At 41.9% G+C, this 18,680-nt stretch overlaps 1 protein-coding gene across 2 annotated transcripts in view; it reads right to left on the bottom strand.

Moving 5' to 3' along the window:
• THOC2 (THO complex 2) overlaps window positions 1-18,680 on the bottom strand; it is a 54,721-nt gene that overhangs the window by 14,503 nt on the left and 21,538 nt on the right. For both annotated transcript variants that reach the window (XM_048514797.1, XM_048514798.1), the window contains 15 exons: window positions 17,754-17,949; window positions 14,945-14,986; window positions 12,565-12,695; window positions 12,331-12,432; window positions 11,137-11,221; window positions 10,324-10,417; window positions 9,562-9,642; window positions 9,157-9,253; window positions 7,790-7,907; window positions 6,719-6,898; window positions 5,727-5,891; window positions 4,291-4,566; window positions 3,827-3,968; window positions 1,301-1,458; window positions 673-801 (listed from right to left, as the gene is read on the bottom strand). In XM_048514797.1, the coding sequence (XP_048370754.1) occupies window positions 673-801; window positions 1,301-1,458; window positions 3,827-3,968; window positions 4,291-4,566; window positions 5,727-5,891; window positions 6,719-6,898; window positions 7,790-7,907; window positions 9,157-9,253; window positions 9,562-9,642; window positions 10,324-10,417; window positions 11,137-11,221; window positions 12,331-12,432; window positions 12,565-12,695; window positions 14,945-14,986; window positions 17,754-17,949 (1,996 nt within the window). The remainder of the gene's footprint in view (window positions 1-672; window positions 802-1,300; window positions 1,459-3,826; window positions 3,969-4,290; window positions 4,567-5,726; window positions 5,892-6,718; window positions 6,899-7,789; window positions 7,908-9,156; window positions 9,254-9,561; window positions 9,643-10,323; window positions 10,418-11,136; window positions 11,222-12,330; window positions 12,433-12,564; window positions 12,696-14,944; window positions 14,987-17,753; window positions 17,950-18,680) is intronic.

Here is an 18,680-nt window from a genome sequence, read left to right as displayed (position 1 = left end):
TTGGGGGTTTTAAAGCCAAACCCAAACATTACAAGCCCCACACAGCTGAATACAGGAGTCTCTCCATCTTGCTGTGCAGGGCGGTCTCCCTGCTTGCGAAGTTGAAACTGGCTTCATGAGCAGGGACAGAGGGCTGCCTGAGGAATCGGGAATCTCCCCACCTCGCAGGCAGCTGGGAAAGTCGAAAAAGCTGAAACCTATTTGGCTTTTTCGGAGCCATGGTAATTTTTTTTCCAGGGCAAAAAAACCCTGAAAAAAGCCGAAATGGCTTTTGGGGGCTCATTCAGATTTACTGAATGGTCAGTTCTACTGTACACTCCCTTCTTTGCTTGTGAATGCAGCTTAGAATCCCACATGCAAGATAATGTGTTAAGTTTAATACATCCCTTCCTTTTCCTCACTGCAGTCTTCTGACTGTTCACAGGGGTCCAACAATTTCAGAAATCAACTTTCTTGGGGTTAAAAGAGACTACAGGTAAAAGGGGAATGTTCCCAGCCTTCTGGTGCCACGTGAATGGATCCAACCCTATATCTGTGATTTAATCATTCTTACTTAGGCTAGGAAGAGTTGCCATCTCCTTCATCAGAAACTAGTAAGCATCAAAGAGAAATTATGCAGAGAAGCACTAAGTACGCAGGTTGTCAGAGAAGCATTTTGCACTCTTTACATACCTTTTCATATATGGTCCTATCACTATGCCACCGTGTTACAGTTTCTAGCATACAGCACAGAAACCTTCCGTAGCGACTAGCTTCATTTTCAGTACAGCTTGCTACTGTATAGATTATATCAGAGAATACCTGAGAGAAATTAAACACAAGACACCCACTCAATAAGGCGGCACTTAAAACAAAGTCACACTTTAAGCATGCCATGGTAACATTTTGACTATTTAAAAGAAAACCCCTATTTGCCTGTCCAATCTGAATTTTCCTTTCTCATATTATTTGCAGATTTGTCAAACGATCTGCATGTTACTGAAACTACAGTGAAAAGTAACTCCCCAAATTTCTCATTATCTTAATCAAGCTTTAAACTTTTAGGTCCTCAAGTTAGTGGTGAAATTCAAGAAGATTAATTTCTGTTGTTCACACCCATAGTCTTTCAGACCACCAGCCCAATAAAGCTTCATACCTATTAACTAGAGAATTAAAAGGAGTTATCAAACTACATTACAGATAACGAGAGATTCTGAAATTCAGTGAAACACCTCTTTCTGTGGCAAAAAAGTTCACCTGTTGCCTCTACAGGCCTCAGAAGAAAACAAACTGAATGACAGCGTAACCCAAAAGGACTTACTCTATCATAACAAAGAAGCGTGGAAAAATTTTGTGTTTTCTGTTGATGAACTAGTTCCACAAAGCGGGCACAGTAGATGGCATCAATGGCAGAGAAAATGCAGCGAGGAAATATACACAACTGTAGAAATTTCGTTATGGTCTCGTTTTTGGTAGATTCTGTAAAATGCATTTTAATAGGTTACTGTTATTGTCACCGATATGTCAGTTTTGAGCCTGTCAAATTTTCAGCCATAAAAACATACACAGATAGAAATTACTAGTCAGCAACTGGGACAGAGCAACAATGATTACAGTGATGTTGCAGTGATCTTACAAAGATGCAGCAAATAACTATCAGCCCCAAATAGCTATCAGTTATTAGCATTTGAGCACAAAACTAAACATTCATGCCTCATAAGAAGAACATAAGAACATAAGAACTAGCCTGCTGGATCAGACCAGAGTCCATCTAGTCCAGCACTCTGCTACTCGCAGTGGCCCACCAGGTGCCTTTGGGAGCTCACATGCAGGAGGTGAAAGCAATGGCCTTCTGCTGCTGCTGCTCCCGAGCACCTGGTCTGCTAAGGCATTTGCAATCTTAGATCAAGGCGAATCAAGATTGGTAGCCATAGATCGACTTCTCCTCCATAAATCTGTCCAAGCCCTTTTTAAAGCTATCCAGGTTAGTGGCCATCACCACCTCCTGTGGCAGCATATTCCAAACACCAATCACACGTTGCGTGAAGAAGTGTTTCCTTTTATTAGTCCTAATTCTTCCCCCCAGCATTTTCAATGAATGCCCTCTGGTTCTAGTATTGTGAGAAAGAGAGAAAAATTTCTCTCTGTCAACATTTTCTACCCCATGCATAATTTTATAGACTTCAATCATATCCCCCCTCAGACGTCTTCTCTCCAAACTAAAGAGTCCCAAACGCTGAAGCCTCTCCTCATAAGGAAGGTGCTCCAGCCCCTCAATCATCCTCGTTGCCCTTCTCTGTACTTTTTCTATCTCTTCAATATCCTTTTTGAGATGTGGCGACCAGAACTGAACACAGTACTCCAAGTGCGGTCGCACCACGGCTTTATATAAGGGCATGACAATCCTTGCAGTTTTATTATCAACTCCTTTCCTAATTATCCCCAGCATAGAGTTTGCCTTTTTCACAGCTGCCATGCATTGAGTGGACATTCCCATGGCCTCCTTCCTACTTTTCAAGAAAACATACCAATCTTACAGGCAACTGTTAGATATATAAGACCAACACTGGTGCCTTGTGCTAAACTCTGTAGTATGGGTAAGTATAGAAAAGACACAGATATTCTCTCTACCTTCACCGAGATATCTGCAGACTATGGGAATCAACACAAGAGATAGCAGAATCACCTGATCCATAGAATCTATTAATCTCTCACACCTTAACTAAAATTAAAGGGCTTATATTAAGACAAGTGAAGCTAATAAAGGTTCCTACTGAATCAGAATTTGGAACCAGAATTTTGAAGTCGGTTAAATTCGCTCAAAGAGAATCACAACATGGGTAACTAAAGAAGAAATCTGCTCTCAGAAGAGAAAGAGCTCCCGAGAAGGAGCGCACAATCCAGTAGCTCGCTCTTGGCCTCAGTTAGGATTGAGCTCAAGACTGTTCCATCCTAAGACACATGAATTCTCTGCGGAATAAACTGCCGGGGGGTGGGTGGAGGGGTCAAGAAGATACCCACACTTCTATTGTTCCACAGAATGTGCAAAACAAAAATGTTCAGAAGGACATTTATATAAAGGGGAAAGGGCACTTTTATAAGGATGGTAGTCTGTTGAAGTATTTATTGCATTATCATGACATTAGTGCCTTCTATGCATGTAACTGTGGTTGCTCTGACCTGGATAGCTCCAGGCTAGCCTGATTCCATCAAATCTCAGAAGCTAAGCAGGCTCAACTCTGGCTTTTAGTTAGATGGACAACCTCTGAAGAAATACCAGGATCATGACGCAGAGGGAGGCAATGGCAAACCAACTCTAATTGTCTCTTGCCCTCAAAACCCTATGGGGTCGCCATGAGTAAGCTGTGACTCAACAGAACACAAAAAAAGATTGTAATTCATTTCTTGCATTGTTTTACAGTATGTCATACCTTAGTCGGGTTTTTTCATCGCATTCTTTCTAATTCTGCTGCATTGTTTATTGGATCCTACTGCATTGTTTATTGGATGCCTGGGTTACACAGTCACATTGCACTGTTTTCCTTTTTTGTAATTTGCTTTGAGTCTCAGCAAGAAAGGTAAGCCATAATATAATAAGATAAAAATTATCTGAATCTGCTTAACAGTTATCAAAAGAAAACCCTCTGCAATCTGAAAATGATTGGCTCCTATCTACGTTTTTGAAATGAAACTTCAAAAAAAAAAAAAGAAGAATCAAACTATGGGACTCAGCACAGAAGAGCTGATGTGTTTAAAGAAATGCACAGAAAAGCATCTACACTCAGAATGTCGTTCTAGGTTGTGTGTATGTTTATGGATCACAGGAAAAAAGTTCCACCCTACTTACTTGCAAGAAGCCAATTCTCCTTTTCTAACTTCAGCCTCTGCAGCACCCTTTGCACATGCTCAGATTGTTTCTTCTCTTCTTCAAGCAGCTTATCCTGAAGGGCCGTGCAGCGTTCTTTTTCTTTTTTCTTTTTATTCAAAGGCTAAAAAAAATCCAGAACATTGCACATGACTTTGATGCCCAACCCACAGCCCTGCCAGTTCCATTAAGACCAGGCATCTTGAAATGCATCACACTTCTTCTGCTGCCTGCTAGCAGAGTGGTCTTGTAGAAATTAAATATGCTTAGAGATTACTATGATTGACAGCCATCAAAGATCCTGTATCAGAACATGTATCAGAACATGCTATGTATTGTAAACATTTTAAACATCACAGTATCACTCAATTTTTTCCTGACAGTATCATGAACTGGGATGGTCATAAAATTGCACGGCAACCCAGCGCAGAAGCACCATTACATACCATTTCCGGATTGTCATCTATTGCCTTCATCTGGACTTTGAGTTTGGTGACTTCCCTCTCATAGCTGCTCTGAGGCACAGCGAGGTCATACATTGTTAGTGACCAGAACGTGGCGTAAAACTGTGGACTGATGTCATCCCAAACTTTGGGAAGGTGCAAGGAGATTACTGCATCATGAACCGGAGCCATCACAAGTTCACATGACGTAATATATTTGTTAACTTTTTGCTGCTGCTTGTTCCCTTTTTCGGCTTTTTTCAGTTCATCGTATTTTGACTGATAAAAAAGAAAGGTACACACACTGAATCACACGTACAGCCTACACTCATACACACAGGAAAAACTCTTGCCTGAAAAACCACAATATGTCCACCTTTCTCACTGAAATGCAAGGAAAATTACCAAGTGCAAGATAATTTAGACCAACAGCAATGGGACACCCAAAAAACAATACAACGACGTTTTGGATTGTAGCAATTTGAAAACAAAGCTGAACCCAAGCTGAAACATAAGCATTAACGCATCTTTGGAAGCTTTCACGGCCAGAATCAACTGGCTGTTGTCAGTTTTCTAGGCTGTTGGCCATGGTCTGGTAGGTTTTGCTCCTAAAACTACCAGGCAATGGCCACACAGCCTGGAAAACCAACAACAGCCATAAGCATTAACATAAAATGTTAAGGAGGGCAGGAATTATATTGTAAAATAATGCTTATAGACATGCATACACGCTATGCTTAAGACAGCACACACACACTGTAGTATAAACCACAGCCCCTCCCTTTTACCAAAACATCTATGCAAAACTTTTATTTATTTATTTATTTATTTATTTATTCATTCATTCATTCATTCATTCATTCATTCATTCATTCATTCATTTCAGATTTATATTCTTGCCCCGTTCCCGAAGGGCTCAGGGCAGGTTACATGCTAAAAACTATCCAAAATCTTGACCTTTAAAACACAATATAAATACTTTACAGAAAATAGGATAAAAACAGATGGCAAAGTAATCTAAGTTGTTGTTGTTGTTATTATTATTCTCCCTCACCTCCCGCATCCCCCCCTTCCCCGGAGGCCGAAGGTGGTGAACTTACTTTGCTCTGTTTCAAAGGTCATTACAGTATAGCCCCTATTATCTCCTGAATAACTGAACTTGGCAGAGTTCATGGAAAGCCAAGAGGGTGGGCTTTCAGAAGCAACAAATGATGGCTAGAACCCCAAAAGCTTTACAAACTCCCATGTGGTATAAAAAACAGCTTTCGCAATGTAATCGTTTCAAAGTCCATTTGCTAACTAATCATTGGAAGATGCTTTTTGAGATATTTCAACTAATCAACAACTGGCGTTATTACATTATCATACTTCTGTATCTGAGACAAAATCGGAAAAGACTGAATATCTAGGATGGAGATTATCTGAGCATTTGTACTTACTGAAATGTGGTGTGCATACATAGGCCTTGAAAGGAAAAATGCAGCATCGTGAGGTGTATGAAACTCATTACAGAGAACATCGATAGAAGGCACTCTCTTAATATAATCCTCTGTGCTTAAGTTGGACGCTAAAAATCCACCAAACTGCACCAGAGTGTCATGACACTGAAAGCAGAAGGACAAAAAGTATTAGGTATCAATGAATATTTTTCATGGAAAGTGATCTATTTGAAATGAATGTTTTTAAAAACTAAGAATGCAGCTGACATATCATTGCCATGTGTAACTGACACCACTGATAAAAATGCCAATGCTTTTCTCAGTGCATAATAAATAGCAGGGTTTCCTCTGAAGGTGTTTCAATCCTGTGCAGTCAAATAAGTGTTTGGGGAGCCATTCTGTGTTTGGGGTGCCATTCAGATCAGCTATACTGGGTCAGCAAGTTAAAAAAAACCCATTATAATATTGAATTGTCATGTCCAAGCCTGCTTTGGGGTACGGTCCTGCCATATATGTCTCATAAAAGCCCAAGCGAGGCCCCTGCACCCTTCCCTGACTTGGAAACCTGTTCAGCCCCCTCCCCATTTCCTGTTCAGCTAAGAGCCTTAAAGGACTCCATCAATTCTGTTTAGCAAAGATCATGTTCCCAGGAGGAAGTGGGTGTTTTAAGAGAATGCTGGTGATATGGGAGAAGAGACCTGCAAAGAAACCACTTCAGGGAACATCGTCTCAGAGAGTTCTGATCTGGGGCCTGCCTACCCAAAGGATTCCTGGCCGACAGGTTTGGGACGAATGCTGGGGCCCAGTACATGTGCAGCTTGAACTATTACCCCACCCTAATCTTTCTGGCTGTTCTGCACCTGTGCTTGTGGCTCGCGTCATAAAAGAGGACAGCCAGCTAACCAAATTCTGTACCATGAAACATATATTCTACACTCTAAAGACGGATTCCTGACAAAACACAAAGAATACCAAAAGAGTTGTTTACTTGCCTGGTCGTACAGTTTTCCCACGAGCTTCAAATGTTTCTCTCCTCCTTCTTGAAAGATCACACCATTTCGCTGCTGAGCCATGAGAAGGCACAGTGGAAGGGCAAGATCATGATCCAAAAGTGCATCTTTTAATCTCTGAGAAGATTTTTTAGTGTTTCTGATCTGGCCAAAATATCCACCCTGTCCAAAGAAGCAAAATAAGTTGGTAAAACCCAAAATTTATCACAGTCACTCAAACTAAAATACCATAAGATTTATCAGGAAGATGCACACACAAGACTTGGAGCACACACAAGACTTGGCTATTCTGTCCACCTATCATTTGAAGAACTTCAAATATGCATAAATTGCTGTTTCTTGATGCTCCGGCACAAATTTTGCCCACCCTCCCAACATCAGGGTTAATATGGTACAGCACTCTGAGTGCCAAGCTAGGATCTGGAAGATCTCAGTTCAAATCTCCCCTCTGCTGGGTGACCTTGGTCCAAACTCAGCATAACCTGCTTCACAGGGTTGCTGTGAGCATAAATAGAGAAGGGAAGAATGGTGTAAGATATTTTGGATCCCCATGGGGGTAAGGAGTAGGATATAAATTTAGCAAATAAATAGATTCTTTAATCACTGTTAAGGGACTGGAACTATTACAGGTACACTAGCCATAAGCATACATATACATCCTGTTTGCTTTTAAACAGTTTCATTTACTGTTATTCTTTCCTTTTATTGTTGGTAAAGGTAGTCCCCTGTGCAAGAACCAGGTCATTACTGACCCATGAGGTCACATCACATCACAATATTTACCAGGCAGGCTATATCTATGAAATTTGCCACTGCCTTCCCCAGTCATCTACACTTTACTCCCAGCAAGCTGGGTACTCATTTTACCAACCCTGAAAGGATGGAAGGCTGAGTCAACCTTGAACTGGCCACCTGAAAGCGAACTCCATTGTTGGGGAAATCAATAATTCATTTCACACACACACACACACACACCACACAAGTGAAACATTCCAAATTTTTATGGCTGCATTTTTGCCAAAGCCATTTAAAAAAAATTAACTGCCAACAGACCTCGGCTTTGAGCTGCTCTCCCCCAGTCATGGCTTCTAGCTGCTCCGTGGTCATCTCTTCAGTAATTTCTATCCCAGCCATTTTTTGTACTACCTCTTTCAAAATAAGTAGGTCAAAACTATGGAGAAAAACGGGAACAATAAAAAGGACTGCGGCATGAGCACCGTAAACAGTCATTTGCAGCACATAATTCCTTATCTAGGCTGAACAGTTATGAGGACAGCTCAACGTGCTAATTAGCCTAGACTGTAAGCATTTAAAGATGTTTCAGTTCGGTGTATTTTTAGTTTTTGAAAATGTAGTCACTGCAAAGTGCCTTTCTAAAATAATTTTTTTAATGTCTACTTCAAAATCACTATCTGAAACACACACAAGGACACTGCAGTACTATATATATTGAAAATTTCTTACAGATGAAGCAAAAATCACATGGCCAAGGGCAAGTAGGTGCTTCTTGCCACCAGTAGCATATGGGTAACTACCTTGAATAGTACCATCCACATTGTGCAGAGCTGATGAAAAAGGCTTGCACTGCAATGAGGCTAAACATGTAAATTTGGATCTGGTTCTGCACAACTGTAGCAGGGACTCCACAAGGACTTCCCAATCTAGCTCCTGGGAAATGTGCACCTTGATTAAGTTGTTGGCTGCAACCATCTCGATGTATACGTACTAAAACAGTAGTCTTCAACTTTTCCAGGCTCAGGATCCACTGAGCACAGAGCTACGAAGTGTGACAGTGTGAGGGGTAGTCAGATTTATGACCTTAGTCAGTGGCAAGGTCAGGACCATGAGCAGCAGACCAAGAGAATCAAGGACAAGTCATGCACCAGGAAGCCTTTGGTAGAGAGGATCAAGCCAAGAACAAGAGCCATGGAGGGCATCTACTATGACTATGAGTGACCTTAACTCACCTTCCTGCTGTTTCTTTCAGCAGATGTATATATAAGCAGGAAGTATGGCCTGCTCTTCATGCCTACCCAGCAGTGACATAGATATAGATTTTTTATGGGGTGGGTTCGGTAACTGAGGGCATTCCAGCTGTTCCATTCCATGCATTGTTTCAAGCAAGCCGGACATGTAATAGAAGGGGTTTGAACCCGAGAACCCCCTTTACCCTTTACCTACATCCCTGCTACTCAGGTCCTTTTCAAAAGCAATTATGGTGAAATAGAAGCTGCAACTAGCAGGTGGGGCTCTGCAGCGTCCCACAGGGGTGTGCAGGGTCCTGCAGATTCAAAGACCACTTGTGCTGAAACATCCCTAGCTTTACATTTTGCAGAGGCACGCAAGAACAACTTCATCAATGCAAGCTGCAACAAAGCAAGAACCATATCTGAGATCTGAGGTAATGTAAGACAACTTGCCTTTTCCCCGCCTTTAGTTGATTTGCCACATACTGGAGTAGGCCAGCAAGTTCGATAGGGTATTTTCGAAAAACTGCACCACAGAAGCTAGCTAGGCCTAGAGCAGGAGGGGAGAAAGACACTGCTCATATCCAAACGTAATCACTGCAAAAAGCAAGCTTTTTTTAAAAAAAGAACAAGCACATTTCTTGAGAAGATTGCTGTTTTCTTCCCTGATTCCTGAACAGCAATTAGATAATAAGCAGCCACATCTGGGAAACTTTCCCTGAAACAAACATTAATGAAGTAAGAGGGAAAGAAAATGCTGGGGAGCAGCTCCAAGCTGCTGCTAGCAACGAGCAACGGTAGCTCCAGCTAACCTCAGGCAATGAAACAGATTTTTAATTATTAAAATAAAATACTAACTTTGTAGCCAGCTGGAGATTGTAGTGTCATCGTGCTTCATCCTCTCCTTTTCAGGATTGGCCAGTGCTTCAATAATGCAATCTTTTTTTTCCCAGCAGTTAAGCAAGATTCACCCTCAGAATGAGTTAGAAGCAGCACTGTTGCATTATTCAACACTGCTTTCTAAATAAACTGACTGCTGCATTTGTATGTGGGAAGCGACCTGTTATATCAGAGCAAAACAAATCCGGGGGGGGGGCTGCCCTTTCCAAAAAGGATTTGTTATTTTGAAGCCTTTACAACTTCTTTTTCACTTGCTCGTACCAGTGCCAGTGCCTTTAGAGAAAGCTTTCCACCAACCTTACATTCCACCAAAGTGCAGCCTTAAGGGGTTGCTCTGGTAAAAGCAGAGGTTCTGTACAAGGAACAGCCAACCAACATGACATGCCCCACAGAAGTGAAATCTGGGATTGAGCTCTTGTTAAGTGGCACCCTTGACAACAGTTCAGAAGTCTGAATATTTAGAAACTTACACGTCATTTTTCAGGGATTACAGCTACTTTACCATAGAACTGAGACTAGCTGTCCACAAGAAAATTGCAAGCTCCTTCTTAAGGTACAAGAGAAGCCTTTCAACCAGTAACTTCATCAAATTAAGCCTCTGCTGATCAGCCTCTGCTGTGGCATCAACACAGCACAAATAACAAGAGCAACCACAGGGTAAAACTGAAAACAAGCCGGAGCCAGTGAAGGCAGGCAGCTATGAGCCCTGCAAAAGGATACATGCCAAGACGTCGTAATTCAGCGAAGTGAGGTATTTCAATGAATCAACAACTGGCGTTATTAAATTATCATACTTCTGTATCTGAGACAAAATCTGAAAAGACCAAAAAAAAAATTAGTTCCTTCCAAGGCAAGACTGTTACAAGGCCTTAAAATCTTACAAACACACTTGTGCTGTTTACAGGTTTTCTGAAAGTCAACTCGAACACTGTGCATACTCTGTTTCCCTGAAAAAAAGACCTACCTTAGCATGATATTTCAGGATTTTTGGAGGATGCTTGAAAAATAAGCCCTACTCCAAAAATAAGCCCTAGTTACAGATTCCCCAGGCGCAGCTAATCTGGTCACATGGGGGGTGCAAAAAATAAGACATCCCCTGAAAATAAGCCCTAACACATCTTTTGGAGCAAACATTAATATAAGACCCCGTCTTATTTTTGGGGAAACACGGTACTTTTAAAAAAGCAATCTAGAAGAGAAGAAGAGTTTGGATTTATACTTCATTTTTCTCAAAGAGGCTTATAAATTTTTCCTTCCTCTCTCCACAACGAACACCCTGTCAGGGAGGTGGGGCTGAGAGAGTTCAAAGAGAGCTGTAACTAGCTCAAGGTCACCCAGCAGGCTTCATGTGGAGTTGGGGGAATCAAACCCGGTTCTCCAGGGCCACTATACTGCACTGGCTCTCTATAAGATAGTTTAAAATTTTACATAAAGAGCCCCAAATGCTTTGAATTCAATAACTTATTTTAAAACATACAGCTTATTTTACCAATTTCAAAGGACAAAGAGGCATCATACTTATCTGTCACATACATAATCAAACAAAATAGTTGGATTGCTGTGGCTCAGTTTCCCAATTTGTCTTCCAGAAGGCTTTACATTTTCCTTGGTTAGACGCCTATGAGAGACATCACCGCAACTTAATTCTCTTACACACAGCTTTATATTTCCATTCACAACTGTACATGCACTTATTTTCTGGTAAATGGGGGTAAGTCTAATCTTTCCTTCATTGCTAGTGTGGGGGAGGTATACACAACTTCATATATTATCTCTCATTATCTCAGACTGGGGCAAGGAACAAGTCAAAATTGGTGAACAAATAAGAATAGCCCAGGGACTTCATAGGCACCATTCACAACATTCTCAGCCTGATATGGCAACTGGACTATGAGCTTTTTGATAACTTTCTATTAATTATTCTTGGCAAACCAAGGCCAATATCACGGTTTCTGATTGTGTCTGGAGAGCAGCCACTGCGCAGTCTGCTTGTTCAGAAGTACCAGTACATCATCATTTGCCACAAAAGGGAAAGCAACAGAGTACTGAAAGGAAGGAAGAACATCAAGCTTGCTTGTAGTAGTTGTGGTTTGGCCTTAAACGAGAACTGGTTCAGTGTTTGTCCTCTTATCATGTAGACTGAAATCATTAAAGTAACTTCATCCTAGCTTCTGAGTTGCTGCCTTGAGATTACTGCACCTGCAACATTCCCATTTCTCCCTAAAGCAACAGCTTCCAGCCCAGGTTTGATTATCACACTTCCTTGTGACACTGCACAAAAACACACAGATGACACTGTGATAGGACTGAGCCATCAGGGCCCAGAATGCAACAAAATGGGTGATGAGAGAGAGTGGCTGAAGCACAGCTACAGGGAACCTGCTGAATCACAACCATGTGTAAGGAGGAATACAGTCCTGTGTACTCTATTGATGATAGGTGCTATCCAGGCAAAATGATTTTGAGCACCACTGATTTCAATGAATGAGTAAACGTGTGCTTAAACCTTTCCCAGAGAAAACAACAGGACTTAACTTTAGCAGGGTCATATCCAACCATATCACTAATGTAAAAGTAATGAAGAAAGCTTAACAATAAATAAAACCTAATAAAGGATATGCCGTTAAATGTTTGAAGCTTTGCTCAGATAAACACCATTTTCAACAGTCAGCTCCTAGAACCTCAGTCACAGTCTCCAATAAAAGAACAAACTTCAAACCCACTTACTTCATAATATATTTGGCTCTGTCAATTGTCTGAGCTTTAACTTTCACTAGCAGCGGGTGACTATTATACGTTTCATTCTTCCACTGGCCATAGAGACGGTACCTACAGGGTATTGCAAGAAGCAAATTAAGAAACACACAGATGCACACAGACAAAAATGCACACTGTGATTTAGACAGTTTTGTGAAAATAATTTCACTTTTCCCAACACATCTGTTTCAAGCAAGTACTCACCGGTGCTGGTACGGAAATGTTTTAAACATTCCCCAAAGTTCTTCTGACATACACGCATTGCAGTCCATCAAGGTAAGAGAAGGGAGTAAAACCTGATCTGTAATACTCAGCAAACAGCTGAATAATAGTTCCTGAGGGGGGATGGAAAACAAAAATAAAATGTAGAAAACCAACAGCCACACACAAAACAAACAAATCCCTATCCAAGGACAAATTCAAAGAACACCTGCCTCAGGAATGCCAAAAGTTTATTAAACAAAACTAACGGCACAATCCAAATTGGGAGGGCAAGGACGCCGCCGCTTTGGCACCGCCTCATCTTTGGCACCGCCTCATCCTCTCCAAAGTGTTTACCTACAGTGCGGGAAGCCCTCCCCCGCAAAACAAAAACTCCTGGCAAGAATCCCCTACAGAAAATAGTGGAGATATGCAGCATAAAAAGTGGTGCATCTCCAAGGCCAGCTGCAATGGAACACGGAGGCTGGGCGGGCAATGGAAGCCAGCCACAGTCAGCTGCACCCCCTGGCCACGCTGATGCAGCTTTTTGTGTCAGTGGGCCTGGGGATGGATGTTGGCTTAGTTGGGTAAGTCACCCCCTTACCCCAGGCTATGCCCACTCCAAAGATGGCTATGTTCCCCCCACTTTGGATTGGATGTTCATCTCAAGTCCTTGAAATAAGACAAAATATGGAAAATGGTGCTGGTAATTGGTACATTTGCTAAACTTCTTAGTCACCATTCACCAAACTGGTGGTGGAAAAGATCATGAAGCAGTTAATATTACTCAAGTAGCTAAGGAAATAAAGAGGACACAACTAGAATGTGAACTACAATCTGGTATATTTTTTATCCCTCCAAGGAGCTCAGGGTGGTATATTCAGTTCTTCGTTTCATCCTTACAAAACCCCTGTGAAGTAGGTTAAGCTACAAGTATGACCGTAAAAGTTTCACTCAATGAGTTTTGTGGCACAATAGCTCTTGAACTCAGATCTCCCAGATGAGTTCAAAGTGAATCACTACATGACACTAACTTCATAGCTCCTACAATTCTGTAATCCTTACAACACACAAATGGGAATGGGATGTATTGAAGACTTCCCTGTGAACAGTATACACCGGGGTGTCAAAACTCATTTGTCAAAGGGCTGGATATGACTCAGTTGGGCCAGATGCCACCGGGGTGGGGGGGTGGGGATGGGACTGTAGGGTGGGACTTTCTCACTGGCACTTGAGGCAGCAGATTGGTACTGTAGGGTGCTTGGACTGGTGAGCCAAAAACTGGGGTGTGGTGGCTGCCTTGTGAGGGCTTATTAAGCCTGTGAGTCAGCTGAGGCAACCCCCACGCCCCGCCTGCTCCTGCTCTGGCCTAGCACATGGGCTCACCAGGCCAGATCAGGAGTGGGGGGCTGCCTCAGCTGGCTTGTGGGCCCAATAAGCCCCCTCAAAGATTTTGGTGGGTTAAACTCATACAAACATGTCACCCAATACACGACACCATTCCAGTTAATTACCTTGCCATTTGTGTGCACCTAACCCACCAAAGCACTGCTCTTTGTACTCAGTCAGAGGTGGGACTGCAGTAACACCAGACCACTTACATGATCCCCACCGCAAGCTAATGCCAGGGAAGGCTACGGGGAAACCCAAAAAATCCTCAGGGTCATTACTATTTCATTTATTCGCCTTTCTCACAGGGACTTGAAGCAGATTACAAATATGATAAAAAAGTTGTCAGCCAGTGAGCAGATTACAACAATATTACAATCTAACCACAACCATTCCTAATAAAACAAAACAATGTAGCTAAGCTGGTAAATGTGATTTGTGAGCAGTGTGCCCCTTCTAGAACCAATGTTCCAATTAAATAACCAGGGTTACAGAGGTATGTGCACACATATGAATGCGCACAGACAAATGCCTGGGATCAGACTTCTACTTTGGAAGCCACAAAGATCGTACAATTTGTTTCCATTGGTTCAGGGGATATGCTTCTTGGCTCTCAAGACAGAGTAGAGCATCACAGGACCAGTTCAGTGGGTTCCAACTTTCATGGTGCTTATGCAAGATATCGATTGAATTTTGGAGAGTACTTTCAACAAATGCAATAGCTGTCTATGCAGGAAAAGAATAAATGTGTATTAAGTGATATCAAGTAGCTCCAGACTCATGGTGACCCTATGAATCCTCCCAAATGTCCAGTTGTTAACAGCCTTGCTCAGGACTTGCAAACTGAAGGCCATGGCTTCTTTTATGGAGTCAATCAATTTCATTTTGGGGCTTCTCTTTTCCTGCTGCCTTCAACCTTTCCTAGCATTATTCTGTTTTCCAAGAGTATACAGATATTATGTACAATTCCAGGAATAAGTTTGAAGTAGCTCACCATTTTCTCCTTATCGTCTTGCTTGCTTCCATCAGATTGGTACTAAAGAAAAAAAAAACAAAGACACTGCTAAAAATTGTTTTGGACTAAGGATACGACAGAGAGAAGCAACTCAAGCAAACAAGGAAGCAAAATACCCCGGCATAAAAACTGGTTTTCTTGGTCCCTCTGCTGCTTTAGAGAAAGTGAAGCACTGACAGAAGAGCAGCAGCAGCTATCTCCTCACTAGTGAGCTCAGTATAAAGAGAGGGCAGAACATGGGCTCTCCTGCCACACGCCTGCAGGCACCAGTCAAAAACCAGCAACATGGATTCTTTGCCCAAACTGAGGATCCCTTCAAAGGCCAAAAAACAGATCTAGAAACAAGTGCTCCAATTTACTACCATCAGGTCTCTGTAGCACTATGTTAGATGCTGTTCTGCAAAATATACCACATCACAAAGGTGAAATTTACAGAGACGTTTGTCAAGGAACTGCCAAATTCCAACTCAGATTTACAAGTGCTTACCCAAGTACTTAAACATCTGTTAACAACTTGTAATTGTCAGAAGACTAATTTCATCGCTCCTAACAGGAAAACTACTGTGGCTGTCAGCTATTTAATGGTGAAATTACATGGAATGTTTTGCTGCATGAAAAGGGCTATAATTTTTTCTTACAAAGCAACACAACCTTATTTATTGAATAGCACCTGTATGGGCAACCACAACACAATTGAAATTCTATTCCTGAGGAAACACCTCGCTATGAAGACACCCATTATAGCTGCCATCACTACCTCTTGTTTATGCACCCATATTACTCATTGTCTGAATTAGCATTTTAAGACCCTGGATATGTGCGTTAGCTGCTTTTCCTCTTTAGCCACCTGCCTTCCAAACAACCTGCTAGCAATTTAAAAGACAAATGCTAGAGATTGGAAAACAAAGGCAGAATGGAAGAAGTAAGAAATCATGGCTGCAATAGACAACTGGGGTCTTGGCATTTCCTGCACGCCAAACTTTTCAATTGGTACTTGTCACACAGCAATACTCCTGCCATAACATTTGAAGCTATCTACTCTTTATGGAGCCATTCCAAGGAAAGACTGACACTTGTAGCACAAAAACATAGCTGGCCACTAGGTTGCTGACAGCATTTTTGAAACTGGATACTCAGATACTTACTGAAGTATTTCTTGCCTCACACAGCAAAGCATCTCCCTTGTTATTTTAAATATGGATGCAGAAAATACTTTAAATATTGACCAGAAGACATTAAAATGCTACCCTCCAGTGAAATTTCATATGCAAGTTACAATTCACCAGGCAAACTTTCACCATGTGGAGATGCGTGCATGAACTGAGAGTATTACAACATAAAGGTCAGGATATACCTGGCTAAATTCACTTCATTTACAGCCCCAATGGAAACCCCATGCAGTTAACAACATTCTCCATTTTTATCTCCACACAACACTCTGAGGAAAGAAAGACAAAGGCCCCTTCCGCACATGCAAAATAATGCGTTTTCAAACCACTTTCACAACTGTTTGCAAGTGGATTTTGCCATTCCGCACAGCTTCAAAGAGCACTGAAAGCAGTTTGAAAGTGCATTATTCTGCATGTGCGGAACGAGCCTAAGATTGAGTGACTTGGATCAAAGTCACCCAGGGAGCTTCAATGGCAGACAGGGGACTTGAACCTGGGTCTCCCAGACCCTAGTCCCGTGGTGGCGAACCTTTGGCACTCCAGATGTTATGGACTACAATTCCCATCAGCCCCTGCCAGCATGGCCAATTGGAAGTGACTTGGCCATGCTGGCAGGGGCTGATGGGAATTGTAGTCCATAACATCTTGCCCTAGTCCGATACTCTAACCCGCTGCGTCTCTGTGGAAGTAGCTCTGTATTCTAGTTCCTACTGAACAATGCTCTTCATTGATTACAATGGCTGCATATTTCAGAAATAAAGTCTGAGCAGGGAGTTCAAGTCAAAAAATGCTAAGAGAGGAAAACGCTTACTTTCTCACTGGTTTTATTAGCCCTTTCATGTAAGACAGAGTTCCACAACAGGTGGCTGCCAGGCAAATGAGACCAATGATGTCACGAATGTGAATCACCGAAGAGTCATCTTTCAACCATGCCAGTTAATTACCTTGCCATTTATCAGGCCACAGACTAGACAAGTCAACAAGATTTTCCTAGCTCAAGAGAAATCTCTCTCAGCATCTTCAGTTTGATTAATAGTTAACACCACTACCCTTCTGCCTCACAAGGTTTTAACAGCACAAAAAAGTTTAAAACACCAGTCATCACTGGTTGTGGTGCGTTTTCCGGGCTGTGTGGCCATGGTCTGGTGGATCTTGTTCCTAACGTTTCACCTGCATCTGTGGCTGGCATCTTCAGAGGTGTATCACAGAGGTAAGTCTGTTAGACACAGACTTCCCTCTGTGAGACACCTCTGAAGATGCCAACCATAAATGTAGGCAAAGCGTTAGGAACAAGATCCAGCAGACCATGGCCACACAGCCCAGAAAACTCACCACAACCAGTTGAATCCGGCCGTGAAAACCTTCGACAATACCAGTCATCACTTTTTCCTTCTTTAAAAATTATCCCCTTATCTACTTAGCTCTAAATAAAAGCCATGAAGAAAAGCTTTTTAATGTTCACCCTCTTGCATAAAAAAAATGATGCCTTTCAACAGGTTTTACTGCTATGCCCCCCTTCAGCATATAAATGAAATGCTGAAGACCCCGCCACCCCACATCTTTCCGTAGGATACAAAAGCCACTGCAATTTTTTTTGCTCAGTGGTGTAGCTTACGTACCTCTTTCATAAAAGATTTGCCAAGACGAACCACCTTTGCAAATAAAATGGGATCATGAGAGAGATGAGGCCCGAGGTAACAAAGCATGTTGAACACTTCCTTCCTTAAATCTTCAAAGCTTTCTACTTGTTTCGGCGCTCTCTTGTTTTGCAAAGGGGGGATTGGTATGCCTTTAGCACCTTTGGGTACTCCAACTCTGGGAGAGAGAAAAGGGGAAAGTTTACATACTTAAATTTGGACACTGAATGTCAAAAATTTAGCAGTCTCAAACTACTTTATTCTATAGGCTCTGTGTCCTGCATACATCTTTGTACATCTCAAAACCTCTTTCACGCAATTCACAATCAACCAAAACAGGAACACTGCAGCTGTTATAGTTGCTAAGCCATTTAAAGGAACTGGAATATAAAACAAAGAGTATAAATGTAGCCCCCTACAGGCAATGTGGGATGCACAAAATGCAGTTTCAAAATCCTTGTTTTCAAACAGGTCAAACCAAATTTCAAGCCAGTGGAAAAAGCACATATGTAAGCTGTTTTCTTTTAACGCACCTCTGCCAATTAATCCTTTCCTATACTGCATTAAGGCAGCCAAAAAGTGGCTTCAGGTTTTGTTTTTGCAACACTTTGCTAGGAAGCCATGGCCAAAGGCTGTTTACCTTCTTAGCATTATTACTATTCCTAAATTACACCTCTTAGATGGCCAGCCTCGGCACTGGGCTCTGCCTCCAGACCCTAACACCCAGGCCCCAGCAGACACCTTTTCATTTCAAGTACTGGCAATGTTGAACAATATACAGTCCCATTTTCTGCAACCTGACTTTTGATCAGGTTTTTTTAAAAAAATCTTCTGCACAGCTGGAATGTTCAGCACCTAAGCCAGACTAGGGAAGGCTCAAGTGAAGTCAGATAGGCACTTTGCATGTAA

This window comes from Sphaerodactylus townsendi, linkage group LG13 (genome assembly GCF_021028975.2).
Source record: "Sphaerodactylus townsendi isolate TG3544 linkage group LG13, MPM_Stown_v2.3, whole genome shotgun sequence".
Taxonomy (NCBI): Eukaryota; Metazoa; Chordata; class Lepidosauria; order Squamata; family Sphaerodactylidae; genus Sphaerodactylus; species Sphaerodactylus townsendi.
This window is presented reverse-complemented; position numbering and strand designations above follow the sequence as displayed.